The sequence below is a fragment of the Columba livia genome, chromosome 14 (genome assembly GCF_036013475.1).
Source record: "Columba livia isolate bColLiv1 breed racing homer chromosome 14, bColLiv1.pat.W.v2, whole genome shotgun sequence".
Classification (NCBI taxonomy): domain Eukaryota; kingdom Metazoa; phylum Chordata; class Aves; order Columbiformes; family Columbidae; genus Columba; species Columba livia.
The window spans coordinates 627,297-654,479 of record NC_088615.1 but is presented as its reverse complement, the minus strand read 5'-3'; the positions used below and the strand labels follow the sequence as shown (position 1 = coordinate 654,479).

General features: G+C 56.5%; 1 protein-coding gene and 1 long non-coding RNA gene across 4 annotated transcripts; one reads left to right on the top strand and one right to left on the bottom strand.

Moving 5' to 3' along the window:
• Window positions 1–1,755: 1,755 nt before the first annotated feature.
• Window positions 1,756–27,183, top strand: SH3RF2 (SH3 domain containing ring finger 2). The gene is made up of 8 exons (XM_065029389.1): window positions 1,756–2,982; window positions 12,758–13,015; window positions 16,034–16,357; window positions 21,488–21,582; window positions 23,423–23,593; window positions 24,572–24,786; window positions 25,673–26,025; window positions 26,756–27,183. Exons 1-8 carry the CDS (start codon window positions 2,611–2,613, stop codon window positions 27,047–27,049), a joined length of 2,082 nt encoding a protein of 693 aa, XP_064885461.1. The 5' UTR covers window positions 1,756–2,610; the 3' UTR covers window positions 27,050–27,183.
• Window positions 15,025–23,429, bottom strand: LOC135575393 (uncharacterized). Of its 3 annotated transcripts, none has more exons than XR_010466026.1 (3): window positions 18,930–23,429; window positions 17,632–17,731; window positions 15,025–15,931 (listed from the first exon to the last, which is right to left on the bottom strand). It is a non-coding gene; the product is annotated as an uncharacterized LOC135575393 (long non-coding RNA). The 3 variants fall into 3 exon arrangements; XR_010466027.1 differs by having other exon boundaries at window positions 15,025–17,731; window positions 18,930–20,595; window positions 20,689–23,429; XR_010466025.1 differs by having other exon boundaries at window positions 15,025–17,731.

The following is a 27,183-nucleotide window of genomic DNA, read 5'->3' as shown; positions in this document are numbered from 1 at the left end:
AATGCTAAGTGTTAGCATCCCTGGCTTTTACATTGCAGCAGAACCCAGAGACTGCAGTCAAGATGAGAGCCTGGCTTTGCTGTAGCAGGCAGTTCAGAAACTCCTGGTGGCAGGAAGCCCCGTCCTGGCTCGGTGACCAGCACCTGTGTGTCCTGGAGAGGGGCTGCCAGCGCCGCAGGGAGCTCTGGCCCTGGTGGCATTGCCAGGGGACACGCGGTCCGGTGTGCTGCCCGCAGCCCACGGCTGCCGACGGACGGGGAGACCCGGCCCCTGGGGACCCCAGAGAGCAACCCACAGGCTCCGGGCTCTGCAGACCCCCCGGGCCCCCGAGAGTGCTCAGCTCTGCCAGGCCCTGGCCAGGGCCCTCCCCGGGGCCACTGCGCAGCAGCTGCTGGGGAACTGGCCAGCAAACCGCAACCCGCAAACCGCAACCCGCGCGGCTGCTCCCGGCACCGCCGCGTCCCGCCCGCGGCTGCGGTAGCACGACCACGGCACACCGGCCCTCGGGTTCAGGAGAAACTGAACAAGTGCTCACAGACCAGGTTCAATGGGACATCAGCATGAACTGGCACGCGCAAAACCAGCCCGGCAACTTCATTTCCACCACTTGCCCACTGCAAGACATTTCATAATTCTGTTTCCTTTCTAACCTGATGAAAACTCAACACGAGTGTTAATCACAGAACACAAATAGGGAAGAACATGTAAAAAAGAAAAACAACCTTCAAAACCTTTGCTTTCAACCTAGTTTGTCATGCATTGCATTTGAAAACGCCAGTAGATGAGACGATGTTATTTGCAACATCATTCATTTGAAAGTGTGCCCTCCGTCAGCCAAGCACAAATCAGCATATGACAGACTACAAAGAAATACCAAAGTAAAAGGAAACTTGAGATGAAACAGAGTGAGGTCACTGCTTTCTTGCCTTACCCTGAAGGTATTTGTCAACATTCTAATTTAGCCAAATGGTCACCATTAAAAAAAACAACCAAACAAACAAAAACCGAAACACAAACAAATACACCACCACAAAACTTTGTTTTGACAAAATCATGATCTGGGGGAAGAACTTTGTAAAACACCAGGTTGACCATGTCCATGCTGTCCTTCTGCACGAGTCCTCCTGAGACGAGGGAAGGGCCGCATGTGCAGTCTGGCGGCATTACCTGGGACAGGAGCGGCAGAAATCACCCCGGGCTCACAGGCTTCTCCAGTATTTGTGCTGCTTGTGGGCTGTGAGCACACAGCGGAGAAATGGGAGCGCTCTTAAGGAAGAAGACCTGGACCTTCATTCCGTGTCCCGCTCTGGTTAGGCAGCACACGGGTATGTGCGAGCAGGGCAGACCACGAGACGGGAATCCGGCTGACGAAGCGATGCAGTTACAGACCCCATGCATGCCCCTGCCCTTCCCGTGCCAGTGCCCCGTCCCCCCGGGCCGAGTGGGCGCCTGCGCCAAAGCACCCGCCAAAGTTGCTGGGTCTGGGTCGTGGGGCTGCGGGAGCAGAGGGGACGCGCTCAGCACCCATCTGTGACCGTCCCCCCAGCACGGACCCGCTGTCCCCCGCCCCCGAGCTGGTGGAGCCCATGGTGATGGCGCTGGAAGTCGCACGGGGACTCAGCCCTGGCCCTGCTGCCAAACACAGGCTCGTTGGTTTCTCGCTCTTGTCCCAGGGAGCAGTTGCTGTTGAGCTGAGCATCCGCAGGGATGGGTGGCCGGGGCGTCGCTCCCCATTCTGGAGCGGGAGCCGAGGCCAGGCCTGGCACACGCTGTGGCCCCGCAGCCCCCGCCGAGGCTGCTCCCGCTGCCGCAAGCCCGGGCCTGAACCCCGGCGCGGCTGCACTGCGGTGCCGGCAGCGCCGGCGAGCGGAGCCGGTTGAGTGACTTCGGGCTGTGGGAGGAATAATCGTCTGGGTTGCTTCAGCTTCAGCTGAGGCAGCCAAACCGGGCGAGGATGGCACCGCAGAGCGCCTGGCGGCTCTGCCAGGTCCCTCCCGAGACTCCTTGTGTTTGAAGGGTTTTTTATAGAACTGCTGTCAAAATTGGAAGAGAGAGAGCTTAATTAGAACCCATCAGAAAAACGAGGCGGTGTGTAGGTGTGCGAGGGATGTATGCAGGGAGCGGCTGCTTCCCGCCCGAGCCGAGCGTAGACAGGTCCAGTCTGATGGTTATCGGGGACTCTGATCTCCTGAGCTGGTACACTTTTTGCTGTCGTGTCCGTTGTGACCCACAGGCCGAGGAGCACTGCGGACACCGTGTGCGGCTGAGCGCCGTCCTGCCGCGGGGAGCCGCGGGTCCGCCCGCCCGGCCAGCGGCACCCGGGGCTCCGAGCGCCGGCCCCGGCACCCACTGACTCACAACTGACTCACTGCACGCTTGGATGCGAACGCAAAGTATACATTTGCAAATTGGCTGGTGAGGCACTGCTTTGCAATGTAGGTGGGATGTATTACATACTCCAGCAGCCCGGTTCTGCTCTTTTCCCTCCTCCCTCTCCTCCGTGCAGGATCGCTGCCTGTGCCCAGGTTGCAGGACGCCGCTCAGCCCGCTCCGGTGGATGTGGCATCTGGATGGCTCCAGCCCCACTCGTGACGGAGCTCTGCCCTGAAGATGGATGATTTAGCTCTCCTTGACCTGTTGGAGTGTCCTGTGTGCTTTGAAAAGCTTGACGGCACAGCGAAGGTGCTGCCCTGCCAGCACACGTTCTGCAAGCCCTGTCTGCAGAGGATCCTCAAGTCGCAGAAGGAGCTGAGGTGCCCCGAGTGCAGGACCCTGGTCCTCTGCAGCATCGAGCACCTGCCCTCCAACCTGCTCCTCATCCGCCTCCTGGATGGCGTCCGGGGCGGACAGACGCTGCCCAGGTTCGGCTCGATGCAGAGGCCGGGGGTCCCGGCCTCCCCCGCCTCCCTGCGCAGGGTCCCCCGGGCGCTGCAGCTGCACCAGCACCGCCTGGCGACCGCCCCCAGGACGCCCGTGGACGGGGTAAGAGCTCCGCGGTCTTTGCTCTGCCTGTTGGCACACAAAGCTGTCTTCTCGTGTGCCAAGAGTAGGAAACTTTCCTGTTAGCACTGCAGAAATGTTTGAAGTGAGAGATTGTTGTGTTTGCAAATGTGGCTGCTGCTTCCTTGTGGTATTTGACTGGTTTGAGTTCAGCACAACTGGTTGACGTTCAGGCTGAGACAGAACCAGCTTGTCCTTCTCCTTGCAACAACTTCGCAGCAGATGTTCTCCCCAGGAGCTGCCAGGTGTTTGCTGACTTTTGGGGGGCTGCAGCTCAGGTGCTTTAACTTCCAGGCAGTATACTGATTTTTGACTGGTAGCAATTAAATCAGTAATTGCAAAGCTGTAACTGTTAGAGCTGCAGAAAGGTACTTCCTGTTGCTGTGCCTCAGTTTCCCCAGCCATAGGAAAGGAAGGAAAGCACCTAGTGATGCTAATGTCCTTGGCAAAATACTTTGAGGTCCACTAATGAAAAATATTAAACTCAACTTACTAACTTTAGGGATGATTTACTAGGCTAATTTTAAAATTCTAAGTTGTTCCTGTCATTTTCTTTAACGGTACAAAAGCTTTTATTAAGTAATAAGGACAAGATATTAGACCCGTTAAAGTAACTTGGCTCATACTGAATTTGGGGTAGAGCCTGATGTGTGGCTTCCCCTTCCCTGCTCTATATTCCTGGATCTCCATTTCTCTCACCTGAACTGTCCTTCTCTACAGCGTCTCTACAAAGCTCTCCACAACACCCAAGCCCGGCTCGAACAGCTCCTGCTCTCCGAGCACTTTCCCGAGTTGCAGAGCTCTGGACTCCGGGCACACAGGGACGGGTTCTCTGTCCTGCCCACTGTGGGGGTTCCTGCATGGGGGGCTGCGGGGACCCTGCGCTGGGTACGAGCGGTTCGTGTGTCCCGGGGAACCTCCGGGGCGTCGGTGCGTCATCTGGGATGGATCACACACCAAATGCTCTGAGATTCAGCAGCTGTTTGAATCTGCTTTGCTTCTCTCTCGCCCATGTCACGTTTCTTTCGGCTCGTTGCTGGTTTTAGATAACGGCAGCATCTGTCGGTGTGCAGCTCCCAAAGGCGTTAAAGAGCAGCCCCCTGGGAACGGGCAGAGCGGGGAGCTGCGCTGCGGCCGCGCCGGGCCAGCCCTCTGCCTGCGCCTCCCACCGAGGGAGAGAAAACGTCTTACACCAAAGTGCTCTTAGACTTAATTAGTTAATTAATTATAAAACACTTTGGAATCCTCGGCTGCAAGGTGAAGAATGAAAAGTATTAGTCACGATTTGGGTTTGGTGGTTTTAAGCACATGCAGACAGGAGCACAGGATGCTCTGGGTGCTCAGTGGGACACCAGTGTCCCCGGACCCCCGAGCCGGCACCCAAAACCAGCCAGGACCCACCTGGAGCACCCGAGCGGTGCAGAGACGAGGCGGGAGTGGGGATGCCTGTCCTGTCCCTGCCCTCGCAGTGCCCGAGTGCCTGGGCATCCACCCGGAGAACCCGGTGAGCAGGGGCCACAGAGCAGCTGCTGTTTGTCGGGACTCCCGGCCAGCGCAGCCGCCTGGTCCTGCCCCCAGGGACCCCCTGTGCCCCCCAGCCCCCAGGGACCTCCCTGTGCCCCCCAGCCCCCAGGGACCCCCTGTGCCCCCCAGCCCCCAGGGACCTCCCTGTGCCCCCCAGCCCCCAGGGACCTCCCTGTGCCCCCCAGTCCGATCCGTGTGCTCTCCCAGGGACTTCCCCACTCTGCAGAGTCTGCTCATTGCTCCTAAGACTGCACCACTTTGTGCTACAAAGCAAATGAAATTAACATGCACCATTCTGCACCGCAGGCAGATGCAACATCAAAAGCAGGATACAGGACATGTTTTGTTTTGACCAAAGAAGCTGTTATATAAATAAATTCCTTTACTCCGTGGAGCTGAGAAAGTCACAAGTTTGATGAAAATTTCTCAGCAGATACAGTTCCTTGCTGTCTTTTTGCTCCTCATCCTCTTGAGCATCCATGAAGCCAAGAAAGTAAAGCAAATCCCCTCATCAGCAAGCAAGACAAGAACTCACATCATTGCAAGAGGGAAGTGTGAGCAGAGCCAGCAGAGCTGCTGAATTAGCTGTAACGAAATACTCAGTTTGCAGTCAGGAATTCCGCAGAGACAGTCCTTAAAAATTGGGGAGTATTCCAGTTACAGGCCATCCCAAATTATTTCTTATTTGCTAGCATGTAAATCATTTTTGACTTCCCTTCCCACCTGGTGACAGGGGGTGGGCACGCTCGGGGGTCCCGAGCAGCGGGGGAGCAGCGTGTGGGTCTGCACCGCTCCGGCAGGTTTGAGATCATTAACGTCTATGCAGAGAGGACAGACTTTGGATTTTCACCATCTCTACATAATAAATTGTCTGGAATTAAAGAGTAAAAAGATTTGCTGGGAGGTGAATGCGTAAATAATCTACGCTGAAGCCTTTGAACTCTTCGGAACCGCCCCTGGCATGTGCCAGATGTGGTTACGTCTTGTGTTACGTCCTTATCTGGCTGCAGCGCCGGCGCAAGCCGAGCGCGGCCGCGGGGGAGCAGGGGCCGCGTGTGCCGGGCGCAGAGCGGCCCCGCGGCGCCCGGCCCGGCTGTGCCCGCGGCCAACCCCGCCGGGGCACTCGGCAGCCGCTCGGCTCCTGAACTTGGTCATGCGACAAACACAGAGCAGAAAAGCTCCGAGGATGACAGCTCGCTCTGGACAACACAGACCACGCCAATTTAACTGTGACTCGGGCTATTTTCTCTGTGCGTGCACAGAGTGCTGTAACACCCCCTTCCAGCATTTCATGGGAGATAGACAGATAACACTTCTATCGGGATAAAAATACCCTGCACTCCAACGTCGCCACCTTCACACGGACGTCTATATATAGTGCCCGTGTCTTGGTATTTTCTCCTCCTCCAGAAACATCTCCAGCTCCTTGCTGAATTTGACAGACAGGACTTGGATTGCTGGATCTTTTTGAAACCTTATTCAAAGCCACCTTCATGGTTGTACCCAGTGGGAGCAAGTACGTTTTCTCACCCACTCGCTGTGCAAAGCACCCCCTCACTCCCCCCAAAACCCCGGCAGTTCCTGTGCAATCACAGTAATGACCTCATGAGTTGCATCAGGCTTGGGCTGCATAAGTGCTGAACGCGTTAGGAAGCCGGGGACTGCACAGGCACGCTGGCTGTGCCCCCGGAGGCGGCTCTGGCTCCTTCTCCCCGGAGCGGAGCGCCGGAGCATCCTCTCACCAGCAGCTGCTGCAGCTGGCGGCTGCTTGTGCCACAGGGTCCCTTGGCTGGAAAGGGAACCGCTGGATTCGGCTGGCTCCTCTGTGTGGCCTCACAGCCTCCCGGGAGAAAGCGCTCGCCCCAGTTCTCCTTCAGAGCCGCATCCCATCGGGGTTTGTCTCATCCTAAAAGAATGCCGAGAGTGGCCCAAGGAACTGGTTCTGCAGTGCTGGATTGCACCTAGCGCAGATACCGTTGTATGCCTTTTTTCGCCTTTGCATGTAGTTTTAGCACTTTCATCTGCTGCAAAGAGAGAGTGAAGTCACCTCCATTTGGGCTGCCTGACAACACACCCCAAACACCGAGGGCGCAACAGCCGAGAGCGCAGAGCAGGGATCTCTGCCGGGCTGTGAGCAGTCCGTGTCCTCCCCACCGGACACCCGGCCATTTCCTTACGACTGTAAGGCAGCACCACAGCCTCTGGGTCAGGGTTGTGCCAGGTTCCCTATGGAAAGCTTAGGAAAATACTGTTCTGATGGGCTGAAGGCTGAAACCCCTGGAAAACCAGTTTCCAGTTCCCTGGAAAACAAGCAGCGATTTGTATCGTTCTTCTGCCATAGTGGGGCTCCCAGCTGACTGCCATGGGTCACACCGGTGCTTCTGTCACCATCACCCACTGAACCCGCTGCTGAGCCCGCAGCTGCCGGGCTGCAGACGGGGCGGGGGAACCGAAGGACCCCCAGTCGGCATCGGAGCTGGTCTGACAAAACTAGGTACCGAACTGCAGACACATAAAAGTGTTTTAATTGGTTGCCAAGGCAATGAGTCAGGCTCAGATGGCAAGTCAGGAATAGAACAGTATTTCTCGGCCTGCGTGTTCACCTGCTGAGTGTCGTGGTCAGCGAGGAGGCTGAAAGTCTGGAGTGCTGCTCTTGGCGCGACTCCCCGGCTGGGGATGATGTGTTGATGCTGGCACGGGGGTCACGGCTCAGGTTGTTTCTAAGAGACGTGTCCTTTGGCAATCTGACCCCCTTAAGAGGGTTTCCTTCGGGCCCCGGCAGCTGACAGACCCCAAATTGCTCGCTGGCTTTGCAGGGAGGAAAGAGAAGCCTGGCCGGTTGGGAAGCACATTGGCTTGTGTCCTGTGTAACCGCGCTGGTGTCCCCTGGGAGTGCGGGTGCTCTGGGCAGGACGAGGACAGCCAAGGCCAGGTGGACAGTGGCCTCCCCAGTCCTGGCCCGCAGCTGTGGCCATCACAACAGCCATTAGTTTGCCATCAAAATGGCGGACGAAGCGGAGGCGGCAGGGGAATGGAGAAATGTACTGTCACTGATGGAGCGCTGCCCTGAAATAACATGAAGACTAAATCTTGGGCTGTTGGGCAATCAGAGGCGCAGGCCCCTGGCAGCTTTGAGCGCTGGTGGGGCCGTGGCACAGACGGCAGGTCTGCTGCCCACGGAGGGGACAGCGCCGTCCCTCGCCCCGGCCCTGCCGCCAGCACCGGCCCGGCTGCCGGTCCCCGTGCCCGCAGGCAGCACCGCTGCCCGGCCTGGCAGTGCCAGCACCGTCCTCTTCCAGCACAGGGAGCGCAGCCATCCAGCCGGAATGGGGAGCGGAGGGGGAGGGAGCGGGATGCAGGTAAACAGCCACTTCTGAGAACCGCGGTGCTGAGGCAGAGCATCATGACCAGGCACGCCGAGGGCTGACACAGTTTGTTTTCCGTGCGGCTTAAAGCCATGACACACAACTTAACCACTGCCTGAGATTGCTGACTGCAGCAGAGACAAACACATCTGATAGCGGCGACCAGGAGGGGAAGAGGCGTGAAAAGGTTTCATGCAGACACCACAGCTGGAACACGCGGCAGCCTCCGCCGCCCGGCTCTGCCCCCGCGGCCGCCGCGGGTTCCCCTCTCTCCGCTCACCAAACAGCTTTCCAGGCCGTCCCCGCTCTGCCGCACCGGAGCAGCGCCTGCCAAGCCACGGCGGCCGCGCCAGCCCCAGCGAGCGCAGGCCGGGCCAGACGCGGCTCTGCTTGGCGCACACAGCCCGTTGTGCTGGGAAGATGGGAGCAGCTCCTCAGGGAGAAAATCTGCAGAAACCACCCAGCTGTCTGAATCCTCAGAATATAATTATATGAAGAGATTGAAATGACAAGTGCACTTTTGAAGGTTTTGTTCTGTGTGACAAGGCTGAAGTTATCTCCTCTGACGAAAAGCAGAAAAACAGAATTGTAATGGCAATTAATTTACATTCAAATAGCTCTTTTCATCCAACTGGATCCTAAAGAGCCCCGAAACCTGTGCTAGCTGAGCACACAAAGGAGCCGTCAGGCTCATTCATCGCAGGGAAATGCAGCAGCCAGCGCAGAGGCTGAAGGCACTTCCAGAAAGTTGGTCATCAAGGTGGACAAGTGGCTATCGATTAGCACTGTGAGAAGCCAGCATGGCCTCTGGCGTCAACATGCAGATAACAACCAGCTCTCGGTGCGCTGTGTAAATCACTGCTGGTCAGGAGCTGTCCTGCAGTCACCGTCTGTCCCTGGGGAGCCCACACTGCCCAGTCCTGTCCCCACAGGTAAAGCAGGGACAGCATTGCCACCATCGCTTCCTCACATGCACTTATCTGCAATTTGGTTTCTGTACAGAGGGACACTCAGATGTACTGGACAGCTGCCCTGGCGCAGCTGGTGCCAAATACCAAAAACAGGTAAAAAACAAATTCTTCCCCATCAGCTCCATATCCCTTACGAACGGGGACAAGACATGAGGTGCACCTGCACAGGACAACACAAAAGATCCTCCTCTCCCCCTCCTACTTATTGAATTTCACACTACTACTGCAGCATTACGCGGCATCGCGGAGAACAGCCTTCGCCAGCCACCAGTGCTGGCTCTTCGCAGCCGTGGGCCAAACATCCTACACATGTTTTCAACCACCTCTGGTTGTTTTTCATGGGTCCTCATCATGTTTTCCCAACTGACCTTAAAGAGAGACGTTGAACCCTGCAGCTATGGAGCATGCCAATATTGCCAATATTTGGCTGAATGTTTCGCTGCCACTACCACCCCGCTGAAGTAACACGCTGCCTGGGATTAACAAAAAGCGACAGGACATAGTGAGGGCAGAAAAACCTATCAAAAGAAATCAAATAGCAGGAGACTCGCTCTGGAGCTCCGTGCACCACCCGGCGATGCCAGCAGGAAACCTCATCCTCCCGGCCCGCTCGCCCGGGGACACGTCGTCACCTAGGGACACGTCCTGGCCCAGGGACACATCGTCGCCTAGGGACACGTCCTCACCTGGGGACACGTTGTCACCTGGGGACACGTCCTCGCCCCGGACAAGCTGCTCCCTCAGCCCCAAGTGAACTATCTCCAGGCACAGCTTGTCTTTATCACTGGGCTTAATTAGCACCCAGCTTCTGCTATTGCAGTTAACCTGCTTTAAATAAAGCGGAACAGGTGCCTCGCAGAGGGTCTAACACATCCCAGAGAGGACAGAAAACAGCCGAAGCTGAGGGGGAAAGAAAGGAAAGAAAGAAACGTGGTTTGTGATGCGCCCGCAGCAGCAGGAGTGACCAGCGCCGAGATGCGCCGTCTTTGGCAAAACACCCATGAAGGAACACACCAATGTTACCTTGTGTGTCCAAAATTACTAGCAAGCCCCAAAAGACCAAAATTCCAGCTATCTTTTGGAGGCTAAAGAGGCATATAAGCATTAATATTAACTGTTATTCATGTAGATGCACCAAGTTTTGCAACGAATTTCAAGGAGCGAATACAGGTGCCCTGCTCTGTAGCGCGAGGGAAGAGACGGTGTCGGCGGTCACCGGGAGCGCCAGGAAGCAGCACCGGGAGGGCAGGGCAGGGCAGGGCCGGCCGAGGGGCAGCCTGGGAGCGGGCGGGAGCCGGGAAAGGGTTAACGCGGAGCTGCAGAAGTGGGGGTTCAGCCCCTCACCCAGCGGGGGGAGGTTCAGCCAGCCCTCAGCCACAAACACCCGTCCTGCCCAGGTCAGCTTTATCCTGCCTGCTTTCCTGTCCTATTAACATTAATCTCACAGAATATCTGATCATACTTTCTCTTGCCAAAGAAAGAATAGCGCAGACTCTCAGCACCCACTGCTTCTTCACTTTTCCCAGTCAGTAATAGGCATGCATTTCATTGCAGAGTTTCTCTTATTTTTAATATATTTCCATAACTCGTTCTTGACGCCTTTTATGTTTTGCTGTGTTTTGCTGTGCAGCCACTCTCTCACTGTCCCCGTCCATGTGTGCTCCGCCTTTACAAGCCCTGTTTTGCAGTCCGCGTGAGTCCTGTTTGTTTTCTGGTCTCCCGAGGCAATCGCGATCTGTGCTCCTTGTCCTCGTGTAGCACCAGCGAGCCCGTCACCGAGCCTGAGCGCGAATCCCCGGAACCCCTGTTCCCAGGACCCAGGTTCCTCACGGACAGCAGGTCCGTCTGTCCCTCTGCGGGGAGCTCCTGGTGCTGGCACGTCCGTGTGTCCTGCAGGAGCTCAGGGGACGGATGGACAGATGGACGGCAAAGCTGGGCTCAGTCTCATTTATTTCACTGTCTTTTTTCCCCACAACGTGCTTTCAGTGTCACTAATCCCAGTGAATGCGTTTGTTTACTATTAGTGCAACTTAACAGGCAAAATGAGTTAATTAGGACTAAACATTAAACTAATTGCTTCCTGTTTCAAATGCTTTGAAGTAAATGCAGTACATAAAGTTCTTCTCTTCTTGGTTCATTTTCCTGCCATCATCAGTGTTTGGGAGCGCTGGAACATGTTGTCTTCCCAAAACCTAAATCATTTCCATGGAAAGTTTGATCTTTTCTGCACTTCAGGAAACTAGCGCCAAGTTTCTCTGTCCCACCTCCCTGAGCTCCCGAGGCGGGCGGGTGGGCAAGCCCTGCAGACACCCTGCCCGAGCCCCGGCCTGACGAGGGCTCCGTCGTCCTCGTGGGCCCCTTCCAGCTCAGGACATTTGATGGTTCTGTGATTCTATTAAAAGGGATTAAAGAACATGAACCACAATGCAAGGTGTTATTGAAGCCAAGAATCTTGTACAATTCAAGGAAAGAGCAATATCTGAGCTCTAATAGTTCAGATAATAGCTTAGGATATACAGCACTGTCTTCATGCCCAACCCACTCCCCATTGGCCCCGGGCACAGGGGCCGCAGGAGCTGCAGCTTCCCCGCAGTGCCGAGTGGCAGAGGGAGCGCTGGCGGTGCCGGGGGGAGCGCTGGTGGTGCGGGGGGGAGCGCTGGCGGTGCCGGGGGGAGCGCTGGCGGCGCGGGGGGGAGCGCTGGCGGTGCCGGGGGGAGTGCTGGCGGCGCGGGGGGGACGCCAGCGGCGTGGGGGGGAGCGCTGGTGGTGCGGGGGGGACGCCAGCGGCGCGGGGGGGAAGCGCTGGTGGTGCGGGGGGGACGCCAGCGGCACGGGGGGGACGCCAGCGGCGCGGGGGGGAGCGCTGGCGGTGCGGGGGGACACTGGGCCGGAGCAGCCCCGCTCAGCGCCCTGGGATTCGCATGGGGAGATCCCACCCGGCCAGAGCGCCAGCAGCACCGAGCCTGGCCCCGGCCCCGGCTGAACGTCGTCTCAGCGTCCTGCGGTGTGGAGTGATTTCCAATGTGCAGGACTCCCAAACGCGGAACTAGAACAGCTCCATAGTGCAGAAAACGTCAGCACATCTGCACTCCTGCCACAAAAAACACCCCCCAGGCTGCCCTCCCATTGCATCGCCTGGGTTACACTCCGGGTTTAGTCAGCCGTCTAAATCATATGTAGCACTGTGTATTAAATTGAGTTTTCAAGTATAGATAAAGGTCTGTAAAGCAGTTATTTTAAGTGAACTTTGTAGCTTCATTGCGATGAGAGTCAGGATGGTAAAGTTCCCTCATCTCTTTTCTGGTTACCTTCCTACTCGTGTTGTACTGCAACAACAATAACATTAAGAAGCCTTTCTTCCTGTAACCCAGATTAAATACTGAAACAGAAATCATGGTCACCTGATGACAGAGCAGGGAGATGAGCAAAGCGGAGCAGGGACCTGTGCTCACCTTGCTTGGCATGTTCCCCTAGACAGGCACTGTTGGCCACTGCAGGTGACAGCGCCAGGTCAGCGGGACAATGGCTGCGACCTTCAGTCACCCCGAGACAGAAACACCCGGGGTCGTTAAAACAGGCATTGGATTAGAGGAGACCTTACAGCAGGCAATAAGATCCCACGGGAAGACTAGTTTAAGGCATTAATTGTTTTCTAATATTCTTAAACAAGTCCAGCCAGCTTTTCATCTTGATACAAATTTAGCATAAGTATTTTGGGGCTTGTCTTCATTAGAAAAAGACATCAGGAAAGGATGTGGGTAGTTAATCCAAATAGATGCATGCTTAAGCTTTAGACCTCTAAATTTTTCCCAGTAATTAGGAATGCTTTTGGGAAATCCTGTCTATGTTCAGCACGGCTGACAGGGACAGATGCAAAGGCTGTTTCTGGTCCCACAGGTCCCGCGAGCCAAGGCGCTGTACACGTACCGCGGGCACAGCCCCGGGGAGCTGCGGTTCAACAAGGGGGACATCATCGTGCTGCTGCGCCAGCTGGACGAGAACTGGTACCTGGGGGAGGTCAACGGGCTCAGCGGTGTGTTCCCCGCCAGCTCCGTGCAGGTCATCCAGCAGCTGCCGTCGGCGGGCAGAGCGCTCTGCAGCGCGGAGCTGAGGAGGGACAGGACCGACGCCAAGGACTGCCTGACCTTCCACAAGGTAACGCCACCCCGCAGCGCGCCAGGAGATCGCCGAGCGACACCTATGACACGGGAAAGAAAACTGCGCCCAGGCCTGGGGACACATGGGTTATGCAGCTCCAACATGCCCAGCCTGGGGAGGCACTGGCAGAGCAGCACCCCAACCTGGACTGTGTTTCCCTTTGCCCCCCAAAGGCTGCAGAGCTCACGTTGGCTCTGGTGGAGGAGATGCTGTTCTGAGTGATGCACCTCCCAGCAAGGTCCCCGTAGTGTCAGAGGAGGTGAGACACGGCAGAGCGGAGCAGGGAGCGCTGCCTGGGAACGCCGGTGTCCCTGCAGCGGTGTCACCGCTCCCCACGAGCGCTGCAGGGCCGTGATGCTCCGCGGGCGCTCGGGGAGGAGGAGGCAGGAGCAGGAGCTGTGGTCCAGGCCAGGGGTCCCCAGGGAGTCACAGCTGGCTGTGGGGTGGCTGGTGTGGGGCAAGAGAAATCAAACAGCCAAGAGCCCGCTGTGGTTTCTGACTAAGGGGAGGAACTAAGAGAGAAAAACCAGTTCAGACCAGTGTCACAAATCACCAGCCACTCGAGAACATGTGAGTTCCCAGCGTGCTGGTCAGCTGCAGAGGCTGGGCAGAGCAACCCTCCCTTCATCATCACTTCACTTATTAGCAGGAGGCGCCTTCCTCAGTTTTCTGCCGTCTGCATTTGTTTTTTCTCTTCCCCTCTATTTGCCTTTGTTTCAGGGCTTACTCACTCTGTTTATTTGTGGCAGGAGGCTGCACTCAGCTCCGCTCCCACAGTGCCGTTCACACGTGGGGAGTTAGCGCAGATCTAAAGCAAACAGATGCTTCTGCAGAGAGCAAGAGCATTCCCCTGTCCCTGTCCCTGTTCCTGTCCCGTTGGTGGCCACGGCCAGTCATTCCCGCGGGAAGGGCCGCGGCCGGGCAGCCACTGCAGACACCAGGGCAGAGCTGCTGCCGCGGCCCCGCTGCGCCCGGCGCTCACACAGGGGTCTTCTCCGGGGCTGTAGCAAAAACGCCATGCTCATTATTAGTTGTGCGCGTGGCAGTCACAGAGCCATTTCCGGGTGACGGAAACCGTCCAGCAGGTCAAAGGCTTTCCACGTCCTCGCCCTCAGACTCACGGCCACCGTCCCGCTTCAACCACGCTCGCAGCTTTAAATTAAAAAGGCGTTTGAGCATTGTGCTGAGCGAGGCCAGACGGCGAGGCCACCGCCGTCCCGGCAGGGCTGGCGGCAGCAGAGGGCAAGCGAGGTGACAAGCAGGGACTGTCCCCAGCGAGTGCACAGCGCCCATTCCCCACCCTGCCCACCCCTCCACTGCTGCCATGGAGCCTCCACGGCAAGGGAGAAAACTGGGGACAAAAATGCAAAATTCAGGCAAAATATCCAAGCTACATTGTTAACGGGTTCTGTGGTAACTGGCTGTTGTGCAGCCTCGTCTGCGGGGGATCTGCCCCAGGAGCCCCAGCTGCTGGTGACGGCGGCCCCGTCCCCACGTCCCCATGTCCCCATGCCATGGGGGGGCCCCGTGCTCCAGCTCCACAGACCCTTCAGCCGCCCGCTCCCTGCCGGTGTTCGTTAGTGCTGGTCTAGACATTAATTGCATTCCTGCCTTTAGCTGGAGATGCAGGTTGTAAATGGCACCAACACGAATTCAGAAAAATCAAATTAATACTTGCAGCCGTCATAATTACAGCAAGCACTCCTTTGTGGCTATTTTATAAAAGGACACTAGCAAAGCATCTTGTTTGAAGCTCTAACATATTTTGTAAAATATCTTTTCATTTAATGAAATCATTTTAGCTTCGGTAATTACTTATTTATGTCTGGCGTTAACAGAAATAAGTCAGTTAGGGCCACATAAAGCCACCCAAGGAATTAGAAATTAATTACAGGGAAGGCAAAGGTAGTTCTGCCTTGGGAGATGCAAGGCTTTCCATGGCTTTGACACTTCGCTTTGTGTCCATTTTATTGTATCTCCTGACGTTTAGAGAAGGCAGAAAAACGTTTCCAGTTTAGGCTAAAGTTTAATTACATACAGTAATGACAATATTAGCATCTTATATGTGTACATATGCACACACTGTAGCTTTAAACCCTCGCTTTAAGGGGTGAGGAGAAGGAAAAAGTGCAAACGATCCCTGTTTAAGGTGCTAAGGTTAGAGAGGCCCCTGCGCTGCGGCTCCCGGGCCGGCCGGGCCGGCGCGCTGCCTCGCCCCACGGGGGAGAATCTCAGCTTTTGCAATTCGTTACTGTCAGCAGTACATCATGATTAATTCCTCTGGCAGTCATCGCGGTAAAAAACATTGTCGCCACATGCCCTTTGCTATTAATACTGTTTGATCAGCAGTTTCCAAGGAATACCGTCTGAACGCTGTCCGTATGCAAAGTCAGGGCCTGACTCTTCCCTCATTAAGCCCCGTGGTTAACAAGCCCGGCTCTTTTCAATGGGAGCAGGATCAAGCCATGAGTGTTTGGGCTTACAGAGATGTACCTGGGCGGATCTGATTCTGCCGGGAACGCCACCGTCACCGAGGGCTTCTCCAGCTCACGCCGTAACGTCGGCTGCAGGAGACGCACCGAAGCGTGCCAGCGTGCAGGGTGCCCACACGCCCCTCTCGTTTAGAGTCAGATTTCTTGTGACACTGCTGCAGTCAGGCGGCTCTCCTGCCGCTGCAAGCCAAAGGCCTCGACAAGGGACAAACCTTTCTGTAAAGCACTGGGGAGGAGCGCCAACCGCAGTAACTTGTTGTCTAAGCAACACATTTTTCAAACGCGTTTTCATTTTGCTGTCAGCTTTGCATCAGTACTTTTGCATCCGGGATTTGTCACCGAAAACATACCAGGGAAATGAGTGAGCTGCACGTTTTCAAAGATCACCCGTAGCGTCATCGGGAATCTGCCCACAGCTCTGCTGCCGGATAGGAAAGGAGAGAAAGAGCAAAGTGAGCAGCGGGCGGGCTGTGCCTGGCGCGGCTCCTAAACGTGCCGCCGCGTCTCCCTTTGTCTCTTGCAGCCAAACACCACTGCCAGGCAGCTCCTGCACACCAGCAAAAGCCACTGGTCCCCCCAGTTCAAGGTGGCGTCCCTACGAGTGGCGACTCCCAAGGCGAAGGGCGCGGACCCGCCGGCGTTCCCCAAGGCGCCCGACTCCCGGCGGAAGAGCCTGCGGCCGTTCTCCATCACCACCGCCCTCAACACCCTCAACCGCATGGTCCACACGCCTGGCGAGCGCCCAGCGCTGGAGATCAGCTCCCCTGTCCTCATCAGCTCCAGCAACCCCAGCGTGGCCACCCAGGGCGGCGAGAAAGCCGAGTTTCCCTGCGGAGCCCCTCTCCAGGTAAGCGGCGGCGGTGGGGATGCTGCGGCACCAGCGCGAGTCCAGCATGCAGAGCCTGGGCAGAAACACTCGATGCACAGGCAGCAATGTGAAAGCTAAAGCACAAACACCAAGACAAAGCTCCCATGCTAACAGTGTCGGTCAGATAGGGCATCCACAGCAGGCTGCCTGGGGTTTCCTCCCTCCTTTTCAGTTGGAAAGGTCTGTCTTCAGAGTTCAGGGACCCAAGGCAGTTCATAAAAGGAGAAATTAAGTTATCAGAGTAACTAAACATGGATAAAGCACCTTCCCGTTCTGATTTCTGCCCTCCTGCAGTGAGCTCCAGGTGTAGAACAGAAAACAGAGAGCTGAACTGGCAAAACAAACTATTTTTCATTTTAGAAAGTGGTGTGGAACGTGAACTCCCAAGGGAGCAAACTGAGCGTCAGCTCATTCGCAGACACTATGTGGGTGTGCGCCCCAATTCACCCTGCAAGCAAACGTCTGGTTTGCCCTACAAGGACGTAGGTCTCAACGTTTGCAGAATTAAAGCTGAAATCAGCCACTGGCCGCTCTCCCCTGCGTCACCTCCACAAGGAGCCCTTCCGAGCTCCTCTCAGATTGCAGCTGCACCAGCACGGCAGGACCTGCAGAATCGGGCCCTGACTTGTGAGCAGACGAGCCCATGAGGCCAGGGGAGAGGCTGCGTTCACTGGGCAGGTCTGTGCTGCCACAATTGCTTCAACCGCCTCTTCGTCCAACCCACACGCTTAACAGGAACCTAGAAACCGCTCTTTTTATGAATTGGTATTTCAGTTTTTCTGGTACATCTCAAGCATAAAGGAGTCCCCAGCATCCCCAATGCTCATGCTCAATGACAAGCATTGCGCTTCACTGAAAAACTTGAACAAGCCCAGAACCTCAGCGCAGGAGAACACGTTGGGTCTCTCTGAACCCAACCCGCCCTCTGCCCACCGGGGCACACGCGACACTGCGGAACCACGAGCTCAGTTCCCAAACCCATGAACTGCCCACAGGACCGGCTGCCTCACCAATGCCCGTTCAGCGGGGTCGTAGCACCCACAGAAGTAACGGAGCAGCCTCCTGCTTCTGCAAAATGGGGCTGTCAGCCTTCCCCTTAGTCCTCTGCCCACATGTGCCCACATGTGCCCACATGTGCCCACATGTGCCCACGTCAGACGAACGCTCTGTGCCAGGCAGGGCCGTTCCGCAGCCCCTGTGCTCTGCAGCCTGCGCCTCGGTGAGAGACGCTGAGATCACACACACAGACCGACCTTTCGGACCGTATCCGCTCTTGATTTGCAGAGGCAAGAGAGTCTCATTTCTTCTTCCCACTCTGACTAAAGTTCTCAATACAGAATCTTCACGGATCATCTGAAATGGGAGCAAAAAGGGTTTGTTTAGATTTATATGACATCTTTCGTATTCAAGGTTACTCTAACATTTTGTAAAGCAATAAGCCAGCCCCTGGTAGTTTGGTGTCTGTGCAATAAAACCCAGCAGGCATTTTGTACTTAGCAATAGCCTGCCAAAGAGCCTTGGATGTTAGATCCTGGTTTATGTGAGAGGAAATGAAGCCTTACAATAGAACTATAACTCAATTGAAATGCTATCTTGTCTCGCAAATCCAATATAATTTTACCAAAAATGTCTCAGTGTGAACTATTGTCAACAGCAGAAGCAACAGAGTGAACACGTAATGTTTTGCCTTCGAAGGGCTGGAATTTCCTGTCTTCACAACAGTTTTGCTCCCGGAGGTTTGCAGCATGGGGATCAAAACAAGTGGGAATTTTCCAGCATCTTGTAGCTCCGTGACCCTTGCCCTAAGCTATGAGGCTCCTTTCATTTGAGGGAAGCAAAGGAGACCACTAGTGTCCCCGTGCAGCACCCCATGGGTGACACGTCCCAGTCCCGTCTCCAGGGTGCTGGTGTTGGGGGGAGCGGGCACAGGACAGGCTTGGGAAGCAAAGGGCTTTCAAACCCGCCCGGCGTTGCCACCAGGGCTCAGCTCGGGCTCGTTTCAGCCCATAAAAGGGAAGAAGCGGCGGGGCGGCGCTGCCGCCAGCCCTCCCTCTGCCCTTCCTTCCGCTGCCACGCCGGGCTCAGGGAGACACAGCCGGCTTGCAGGCTGTGACACGCGTCTGTGCCTGTTGTGCAAGCGTGCGGGTCACGGGGCCGGGGACCCGGCGCTGCCCCGCGGCACCCGCCTCGGCACAAAACGCAACAGCGGCCGCGGGAGCCGTTCCCCGGGGCCAGAGCTGCCGCTGCCCTTGCCGCTCGTACAGTGAGCTGATCAACCTGACGCCGGCCCTCGAGCACACTCGGCTTTTCCACCTGATCAATGACCTGAAAGCTGCAGGACCCGACTGAGCAGCACCAACGGCCCCGCGACGCAAAGGGGAACATCTCCTGCCCCACCAGGCGTCTCACGAACGCTCTCAGCGCGGAATTGCCCGTGTCAGCAGGTGCTGGGGCAGGAGCTGAGCTGGAAAGCACATTGACAACAAGCGAGATGGGGCGATGAGTGAGGGAGGGACCCAAGGAGAGGCAGAAAGTGAAACTCCGTACTTACAGGGGCTCGCAAGGTACCCACGGGACACAGGCAGAAGCGAATGCTGAAGTCACTTATACCTCGCTGGAAAATACTTCATTCAATCTTCTTTCCTCTCTGTTGAAAACACAAACCCAGCTTTGATGCGTGTTCTGAAGGGATCACTGCTTCCATGCAGACTGGGAACTGAGATGAAATACGTGTTCTATCTAGTAGTGCGTATTTCAATACAGTTCCATCAGGAAAACCTACAAGAGGTTGTCATTTTGCTCCAATGCAGGAAAAAGAAACTCCAAATCCCCAAATTTCAAAAGTTATGGCTATCAAAATTAAAATAGAATTATAATTTCCAATCAGCTTCACTTATTTGAGATGCTGGTCTGACCCTACCTGGACTAGGAAACAAGGAACGTAAAGATGGTTGGAAGCTGATGTGCTGCTCCAGGTGCAGTGACAGAAGCTGTAGTTGCTGGGGTTTGTTAATTAACTTAATTTACTGGAGAGCAACACAGCTGGTGAGTCACCTTTTTTCCTCTAGGTCCTTGCAAAGCCAGCGCCCCAGCACCTCGTTACAGACATGACCACTAGAAATTAGATTTGAAATGAATAAGAGATTAAAGCCCCGACAACGCGCATCGTTAAGATCCTGCGGTCTCTGCTGGAGCCCGTGACTGTGGCCACATCCCGGCCACATCCCGGCCGCTGACTCCGCCGGCCTGGGCTCCCCGGGGCCGCCGCCGCAGCCGCCGGGCCTGGCCGGGGCCGGTGTCACCTCCCGAGAGCCGCCGCGCCCGGCACGGCAGCGCTGCTTTCAGACGGGGGAGCTGCGCGCTCCGAGCGCCCGGGAACGTGTCTGTGCTTTGGGACCAGGAGCACAGCTCGGCTGGCACCACCAGCGCGGCTGGGCACCCGGACCTTCCCGCACCGGGCTCCGCAGCACCGCTGGCTCTCACCGTTTTCAGAAACGACCATTGCCGGTGAAAGGAGGCGGTTGGAAACCCCTGAGGACACTGTCCCCGTCCCTCCACCCCTGTGACAGGCTCAGGCTGTCCTGCCTGCAAAGGGGAGATAACAAATGCTCCTGCCCCCGTGAGGCTGTGGAGACCTCACTCATCTCCCGGAGCCTGCACAGCCCCTGGGGAGCCCTGAGCAGACGGAACCACCGCACACGGTGTCGCATCACGGAGCGGCTGCGGCGCCGTGCCCAGCGGGACCAACCGCCTCTGAGAGAGGCATGACCTCGAGCCAGCTAATCCTCGTGCCGGCTAATCCCGCCTTGCTGCTGGGCATGGAAACAAGGCAGCCCACTAGGACTAGTCAAAAATGTTCAGCTTAATTGTCTTGCTTTTGCCACCTGCAAGATAGCTGGGTTTTCACGTGAAAGGGAAGGTCTACCTCTCCTAGAAAATTCTCTGTTTTCATTGAAAGATCTTGTACCCTGATTGCTACATAAGTTTGCAGCCAGCAAGGAAAACATTTCACCCGAACAGCTGGCATTTGCAGAAATTCCTTCTGTTTGCGCTGGATGGCCTCACCCCCTGACCAAACGCCACCCGCATCCTCACCGGGACAGCCGGGAGGCCCAGGGAGCCATCTCCCCACGTTCGGCAGGAACGGCGTGTGCCCAGTGCTGCCCTCAAGGCGCAGAATCGTGGGGCTCAGGCTCCTCGCAGGAACGTGACAGACCCTACAAGAGACAGAGCGGCCATCAGGGCGGCCGGTACCTCTCTGTACCAGCACAGTGACGGTGGGGACGGGGCCACCCCAAACCAACACACACCTGAGCAGGTGGCTGTACCCGTGTCCCCAGGGCAGGCAGGAGCTGCCACCCGCGCCGCGTGGACGCACAGGTCTGCCGAGCTCCTCGGGACACCGCAGACATGGTAGATACCTTAAACAACAGTTATTAAAAGATTGCTGGGGCAAGGACTGCATTATGTAGGGTTTAGACGATACCAGTGCTCCCAGCTGGAGCTAAATAAACAACAACAACACCGGTCCTCACTGGCAGATACGACGATCTCCCCGGCGAGCACAGTCCAGCCTCAAAATGCCATTTTCCTGAATTCCTTTTCCTTCCTGACGCTGGCGCCTGGCACGGTGAGCGAACCGAAGGTGCTGAGCCTGCTCAGAGCAGGCGAAAAGGGGCCAGAAAACACCGAGTGCAAGGAGAGGCGCGAGGGAACGTCTCCCCACTCCAGTGATCTCACACTGGATCAGCAACACTTACAGCTGAGGGCTCAAATGCAGCCCTTGGGAGCTGGGGCCGTTAGTTCACGTTTATCCTGTTCCATCGCTGCTCTGAGCCTCCTGGACAGCCCAGGTCACCCACCCCACCAGTCCCGAGCTCAAGGGCGGGACGAGCCCCCTCCCCCAGCCAAGCCCTGCCTGGAGAGCACCTCGCCGGTGAAGTGGAAGGTCTTGGTTGTGTCCGATGCTCCAAACTCTTCTTTCTCCTGAAAAGTCTTTGTTTTTTTTCCTGAAGTGTGAGCAAAGCTTGACAATGTTTTCAGCTGCTCTTCCAGTAGCTACACCAAGTCTATATTCAGATCAATTTATAGTTTCCTTTCTCCCTGCAGGTCAGTGCATCTTACTACGCTGTGCCAGGCTCCCTGGGGCACTCAGCAGCCATCGTCACTCTTCCCCCCCTGCAGCACCACGTATCAGCTTACATGTACGTACAGAAACCAAACACATGGGGGTCGTGTCACTTTCTGTACCTTCTCTGATGCTCCTCCAGCCCAAGGCTCCGGCGGGCGGGGGCGGACGCGGAGGGAGGCGGCTCCAGCGCGCGGGTCCGGGGCAGAGCGTGTCTGAGCAGGGCTCACACGGCCTGACCACAGCTGAATCACAGTAAATTCAGGAAAATCAGGGGATAGAGAAGAATTTGGGTGAGTGGAAGCATTTGAGATGGATTCTGGTCAATCCCTCACAAAATTGCTGTGCTCATCTCTTTGAGTTATATTCCCAGCACCTTAGTGCCGCACTTAACTATTTATAGTTAAATAGTTCCACCCATTTGTCAACAACGCGCTTTAAATTTTTAACTATAAAGAAACTAATTACTCTTTCAGGCCTCTAGTCACTTGTTTTAAGTAAGGCAGTGATGGTCGCTTTGAATGATCCAACCTTGTAAAACTGCCCCAGAGCATACAATTTGCAGATAATACACTGTGAGGATTTGTTTTCCTCCAGATAAGATCCCTCAGCCTGGCACTGTGATAAACCACCCAATAACAAAACAAGCTGTCCACACGGTAATTAGCACCTCCACGTACCGAGCAGACCTGTGGCAACCTCAGCGCACGAGCAATAGCCATAAATCCGTCCTGCACTCCTGGTATTTGCTACTCTCCTGCATTAGCACAGGTCATCCAGGCTATTGCACACTCTCAATCCTAAGCGCAAGAAAAATCCTAAAACCTTAAAACAGTTTACAGAATCAGGACTGGTTTAAAGCGTTTAAATCAGCCTATTTTGCACAGCTCCTTTCTCAACGCCCCAGTATCAAACCAGTATCTGCGCGTCCCACCCTTCAGGAGGAATCCCATATACAGCAACAAAGCACGGCAGGACTGGGACAGCCCAGTACCAAACCTCTCCCGCGAGTGACCCGAGCGCTCGCTTTGTAACGACAGGCGTTTCCAGCCAAACTTCCAGCGATGGTTCTGAGCAACCAGGAGAGAGAAACCTTTTAAAAGTTATGGGATAGTCCTTGACTGTCTAGACAACTAGTCTGTTTTATTTTTAAATTACATCTGATAGTTACTGCGTTGGTCTGTAACTCACTAATATTTGGGAGCAGATCACATTCCCCCTGGGGAAAAAAAAAAAGGAGGGGGAGAAGTTTTGGAAATCTGCCATTTTCTTTCGCTTCTGAATTGCTGTGTGGTCACACGTGGTTCGCTGCGGAAAGCAAAGGCTCCTCACTCACTCATACTCCCATAATCACAACAGGGAGGTCTAGAGGGGATTTCAAATGAACTCGTAGTCTGGCTTGCTCGCCAGCCCCGAGCGGAGCCGCTGCCTCCCCGTCCCCGCGCTCGTCCCGTGCTCATCCCATGCTCGTCCCCGCGCTCGTCCCGTGCTCATCCCATGCTCGTCCCCGCGCTCGTCCCCGCGTGCTGCCCCGTGCCGGACACCCCAGCGCTGCGGCGGTGGCGCGAGCGGAGCCCTGGCTGTGCCGGGCGCACACCAGCCGCGTTCTCGTCCCCCACGCCTGGCTGGCACTTCTGGGACAGAAACCAGGGCCAGGATCTGCTCTGTTACCTGCTGCTTTTTCTTGCATCTGTATCGCTTTAGCCTGGGGTCACGAGCAGTTTCCTCCCCACGAGTTCTCTGCACAGTAACAGCAGCAGCCAAATGTTCGATGTGAGTGCTGGTTGAAGACGTGTCAGGCAAACAGCCGCTGCTCACACAAGGCCAGCAGCTTCAGTTCTCAGCACAGTTCAGCCCCGAGGCCTCGGGCCACGCTCGGCCGTCCTGCCAGGGCAGTCACTGTCCCCTGTCCCCAGGTGCGTGGCTCTCCATCCCTACATGGCGCACGGGCCGGAGGAGCTGGAGCTGCAGAAGGGAGAAGGGGTCCGTGTGTTCGGGAAGGAGCAAGACGGCTGGCTGCGCGGCATGTCCCTGGTCACCGGCAGGGTGGGCGTCTTCCCCAGCAACTACGTCGCTCCTCTCTTCAGGTCTGGTTTTTCTTACACAGGTGCAGGGGATGGATGTGGGTACAGGGGATGGATGTGGGTACAGGGGATGGATGGGTGCGGGGGAGGGATGGATGGGCACAGGGAGCTCTGCTCCCAGGGCAGCTGGAGTCGCTGGATCCCCACTCAGACTCCCCAGCCCTGCAATCAGGGGCACATCAGCCTCTGCCTCCCTGAAAGCTTCTAGCAGCAGATCAGAAGTTCACCGTGTGCTCCCAGATCCTCCTTCCCCCACTTCTCTTTCCCTGCTTATCGATTTTTTTCTGCCAAACGGCCTGGCTCAGGCCAGAGGTGCCAGCACTGCTTAACCGCAGCATTGCCCCCCGGCACCCTCCCGCATTCAGGAGCGCGGGGATGAGTCTCTATTTCTCCAGCTCATTTCTTCCCCATGCAGCCTCCGATAACACCGCGGCCTCACCTCGCCCATAAACAGAGCAAGCGAATAATTGAGAGCACAGCCCAGTCACCATAAATAGCCTCATATAGCGCCTCAACCATAAGCGCTGGGGTTGGAGCTGCTGTTCTATCCTCCTTAGGAAACTTCATCATAATAAACTGATGCCTGAGTTATTTGATGAATCACTGCTCAGTTATTAAACCACAAATCATTCCTCTAGTCCCCCAAAAGGTAAAGCTTTTGCTTTCTTTAATGAATTAGGAGAAGGACTTCATCATGGCCTGCTCGAGGAACTTGGAGCGCTATTTGACCAGTGTGCTGGTGGGAAGGCAGAGAGGGGGTCTGGCAATTTAGCGGCTTCAGGTGATGGTGATGAAAACCCTCATTGCAATGGAACCAGAAACCTGAATGACTGTATCACCCACAGAGTTTTCCACCAAAGCCCTGACTTGGGAGCAGTGCAGGCGCATTAAAGCCACTGAGCTCCCTTTTGGACAAACTCCCGCTTTCCTTACAAAACCCGGGGTCGAGGGTGAGCCTGTTCTCTTCCCCGTTTCCCGCAGGAAGCCGAACCTCTCCGAGCCGAGGATGCCTGGGCTGTACGCCTCCTGGACGCTCTCCACCGCCTCGCTCTCCTCCCAGGGCAGCGGCCCCGAGAGCGGCCCCAGGCAGAGCCGAGCGCTGGCGCCGCCGCTGCTGCCCGTCCCCGTCCCCATCCCCATCCCCCCGGGAGCAGCACCGGCCCCGCTGCGGCGCGGCCGCGGCAGCGCCAGGAAGAGTAAGTGCTGGGGGGCCCTCCATTCAGGAAACCAGATGATTTATAGCTCAGGAGAAAAAATATTCAGCTTGGAAATATCACGATGCATAAAATCATGACTAGCCTGAAGGTGAGAAAGGACGCTTCACAGCAAACAGAAGCAGGAGTTACCCAGTGAAATTGTGAAGTCAAAAGCCTTGATACAGGAAAGAGCTGGAGGGAAAACACCTTCCATATCAGCTCTGTTTTTCTTCTCCTCCTCCTCCGCAAAAACCCAAAACATGCTTCTCATTGACACGTGCCCGGGGCTGTAGCAAAAGCCCTCCCAAGGACGGAGGGGCCCAGCGAACGCCCTGCCAGCCCAGCAGAGCCCGGGGTCCCACGTCACCGGCTCGCCCAGCCGCGGTTATTCGGGTAACTCCAGGGTTTGAGTCAGCACAGGAAAGCTCTCTGCGAAGGCTGCGCAGAGCTCAGCCAGTTCTGTTCTCTCCAGCCCGCCCTGTGGGTTTGGGATCCCTTTCCCGGTGGGTCTGTGCAGCGCGGTCCCCATCGCGGGCACTGCTCTGCCCCGGGCAGCTGCCCTCGCAAGGCCATTCTCAGGGGTTTCAGACTCCAAATTGGATTTATCTTAAGATTGTTTTACTGTCAATGATTCATTCCCCTGTGGTGGCTCTGTTAAAAAAAAAAAAAAATACATATATATATATATATACACACATATATATATATGTGTGTATATATATATATATATATATGCATATATATATATATATCTATATCTCAACCTTGTGCACAGCAAGAAACTGTGAAAGCAATAAAGTGTGTGAGTTCCCATGCTGCGGTCGGGAAAGCAGCTGTGGATGTGGGATTCCTGACTCACCTGCTCCCAACCGCTCTTGCTCCACAGCCGGGTCCCTGCAGAGGCCGGGGCCAGCGGGGACCCCCGTGCATGCCACCGGCTCCCTCCGGCGTCCCCTCACAGCCGCCCTGCGACCGCAGCCGTTCCAGCTGTACCCGCACGCCAGCCCCACGTCGCACAGCGTCCCTCCCGAGGCAGCAATGAGGCCGAACTTCTCCCACGACGCTTCCCCGGCGCCCACGGTCAGAGCAGGGGAGAGCAGAACCCCGTCCATGTGCAGCTCTGTGACCCTGGATGCCAAAGACCCTCCGGCAAAGAGCGAGGCAGCTCCAAAGCCACCAGCATCGGCCCCACCGTCCATCCTGGTGAAACCGGACACCTCCCGCAACAGCACCGAAAAGGTACAGCCGGGGTCACCCCGCTCATGGCCCCTCGTGGCAGCGCCAGCCCAGTGCTGACTGCGGCCAGATCCCTGCAGGGCTCCGCTCTGGCCCCACCAGGTTCTCCTGATAGGAATCACTGGGGTTGGCACTTGCATTACCAAATCAGACCTTTGTGTGGCTGACTCTGCTGGTCAGATTAAACCCTCTAGAAATGCAAGATGCTCCAGGGACTCCATCAGTGTAAACCAACACTCAGTCATGACCAGTCTGGAGACTTTTCTGAAGTCCTAAATTGGGCAAAAATCCCACCAAAGTGCCTGAGACTCTGGGAGCGAACAAGCAAACACCACAGACCTGAATGTCAGACTTTGCACCAGGCTGGTGGCTCAGAGCTCCCCGTCTGCCCCACGCGGCTGTGCCTGAGCCACTCGCAATGGAAATTTCTCTCCCCTCTGGCACCCAGAGGGAAATTTTGTAAAGGTAAAACAGTTTCGCAAATTGCCCCAGTGACAACTCTCCCTTCCCAGGGACAGTCCTCTGGACTGACCCGGGTCTCTGCTCAATGATGCACGGCTGCACCGCGGGTGCTGCTCCCGGGCTCTGCACCCGTCACCCCTGCACACCGCACGGGGCTGCCCCACGGCACCCCCGTCCCGGCCGGCAGCCCCTCGGCTCCCCCCGGGCTCCAGGGCAGAGCAGGGAGGGCGGCCGCTGTCCCCACCCTGACTGTGTCCCCTTCTCATTGCAGCAAGTGAAGACGGTGCGGTTCCAGACGCACAGCCCGCCGCCGCCCAAGCGGCACAGCCTGCAGCCGTCCCCCAGCCTGCCGCGCGGCTGGACCGAGCCAGGGGCCGCGGCCGAGGCCCCGCTGCCGGACACCGGCCCGCCGGGCCCCGAGCTGGCCGCGCTCTGCTCGCCCAGGGCCAGCGCCAGCCCCCTGCGCCCGCGGCGGGTGCTGCACCCCAAGGCGCTGTCGCTGGACCTGTCCAGGCCGCTGACCTTCCCCGCCAGGAAGAGCTACAGCAGCATCTCTGCAAACTGAGGGGGGAGTCCTGCTCGCCCCCTTCGCGCCCCGCGCTGCAGGGGACGAGCAGCCACGGCAGCCCCGGCTGGGACAGGGGCTGTGACGCACACCAGGGCAGCGGCAGGGAAGGAAGCACTCACAGCGGAACCGGT

Coding starts and splice junctions, on each gene's coding strand:
- SH3RF2 (XM_065029389.1), top strand. CDS start 2,611: ATGGATGATTTAGCTCTCCTTGACCTGTTGGAGTGTCCTGTGTGCTTT. Junction 24,787..25,672: donor CCGCGGCAGCGCCAGGAAGA/GTAAGTGCTGGG, acceptor CTTGCTCCACAG/CCGGGTCCCTGCAGAGGCCG. Junction 26,026..26,755: donor CCCGCAACAGCACCGAAAAG/GTACAGCCGGGG, acceptor TTCTCATTGCAG/CAAGTGAAGACGGTGCGGTT.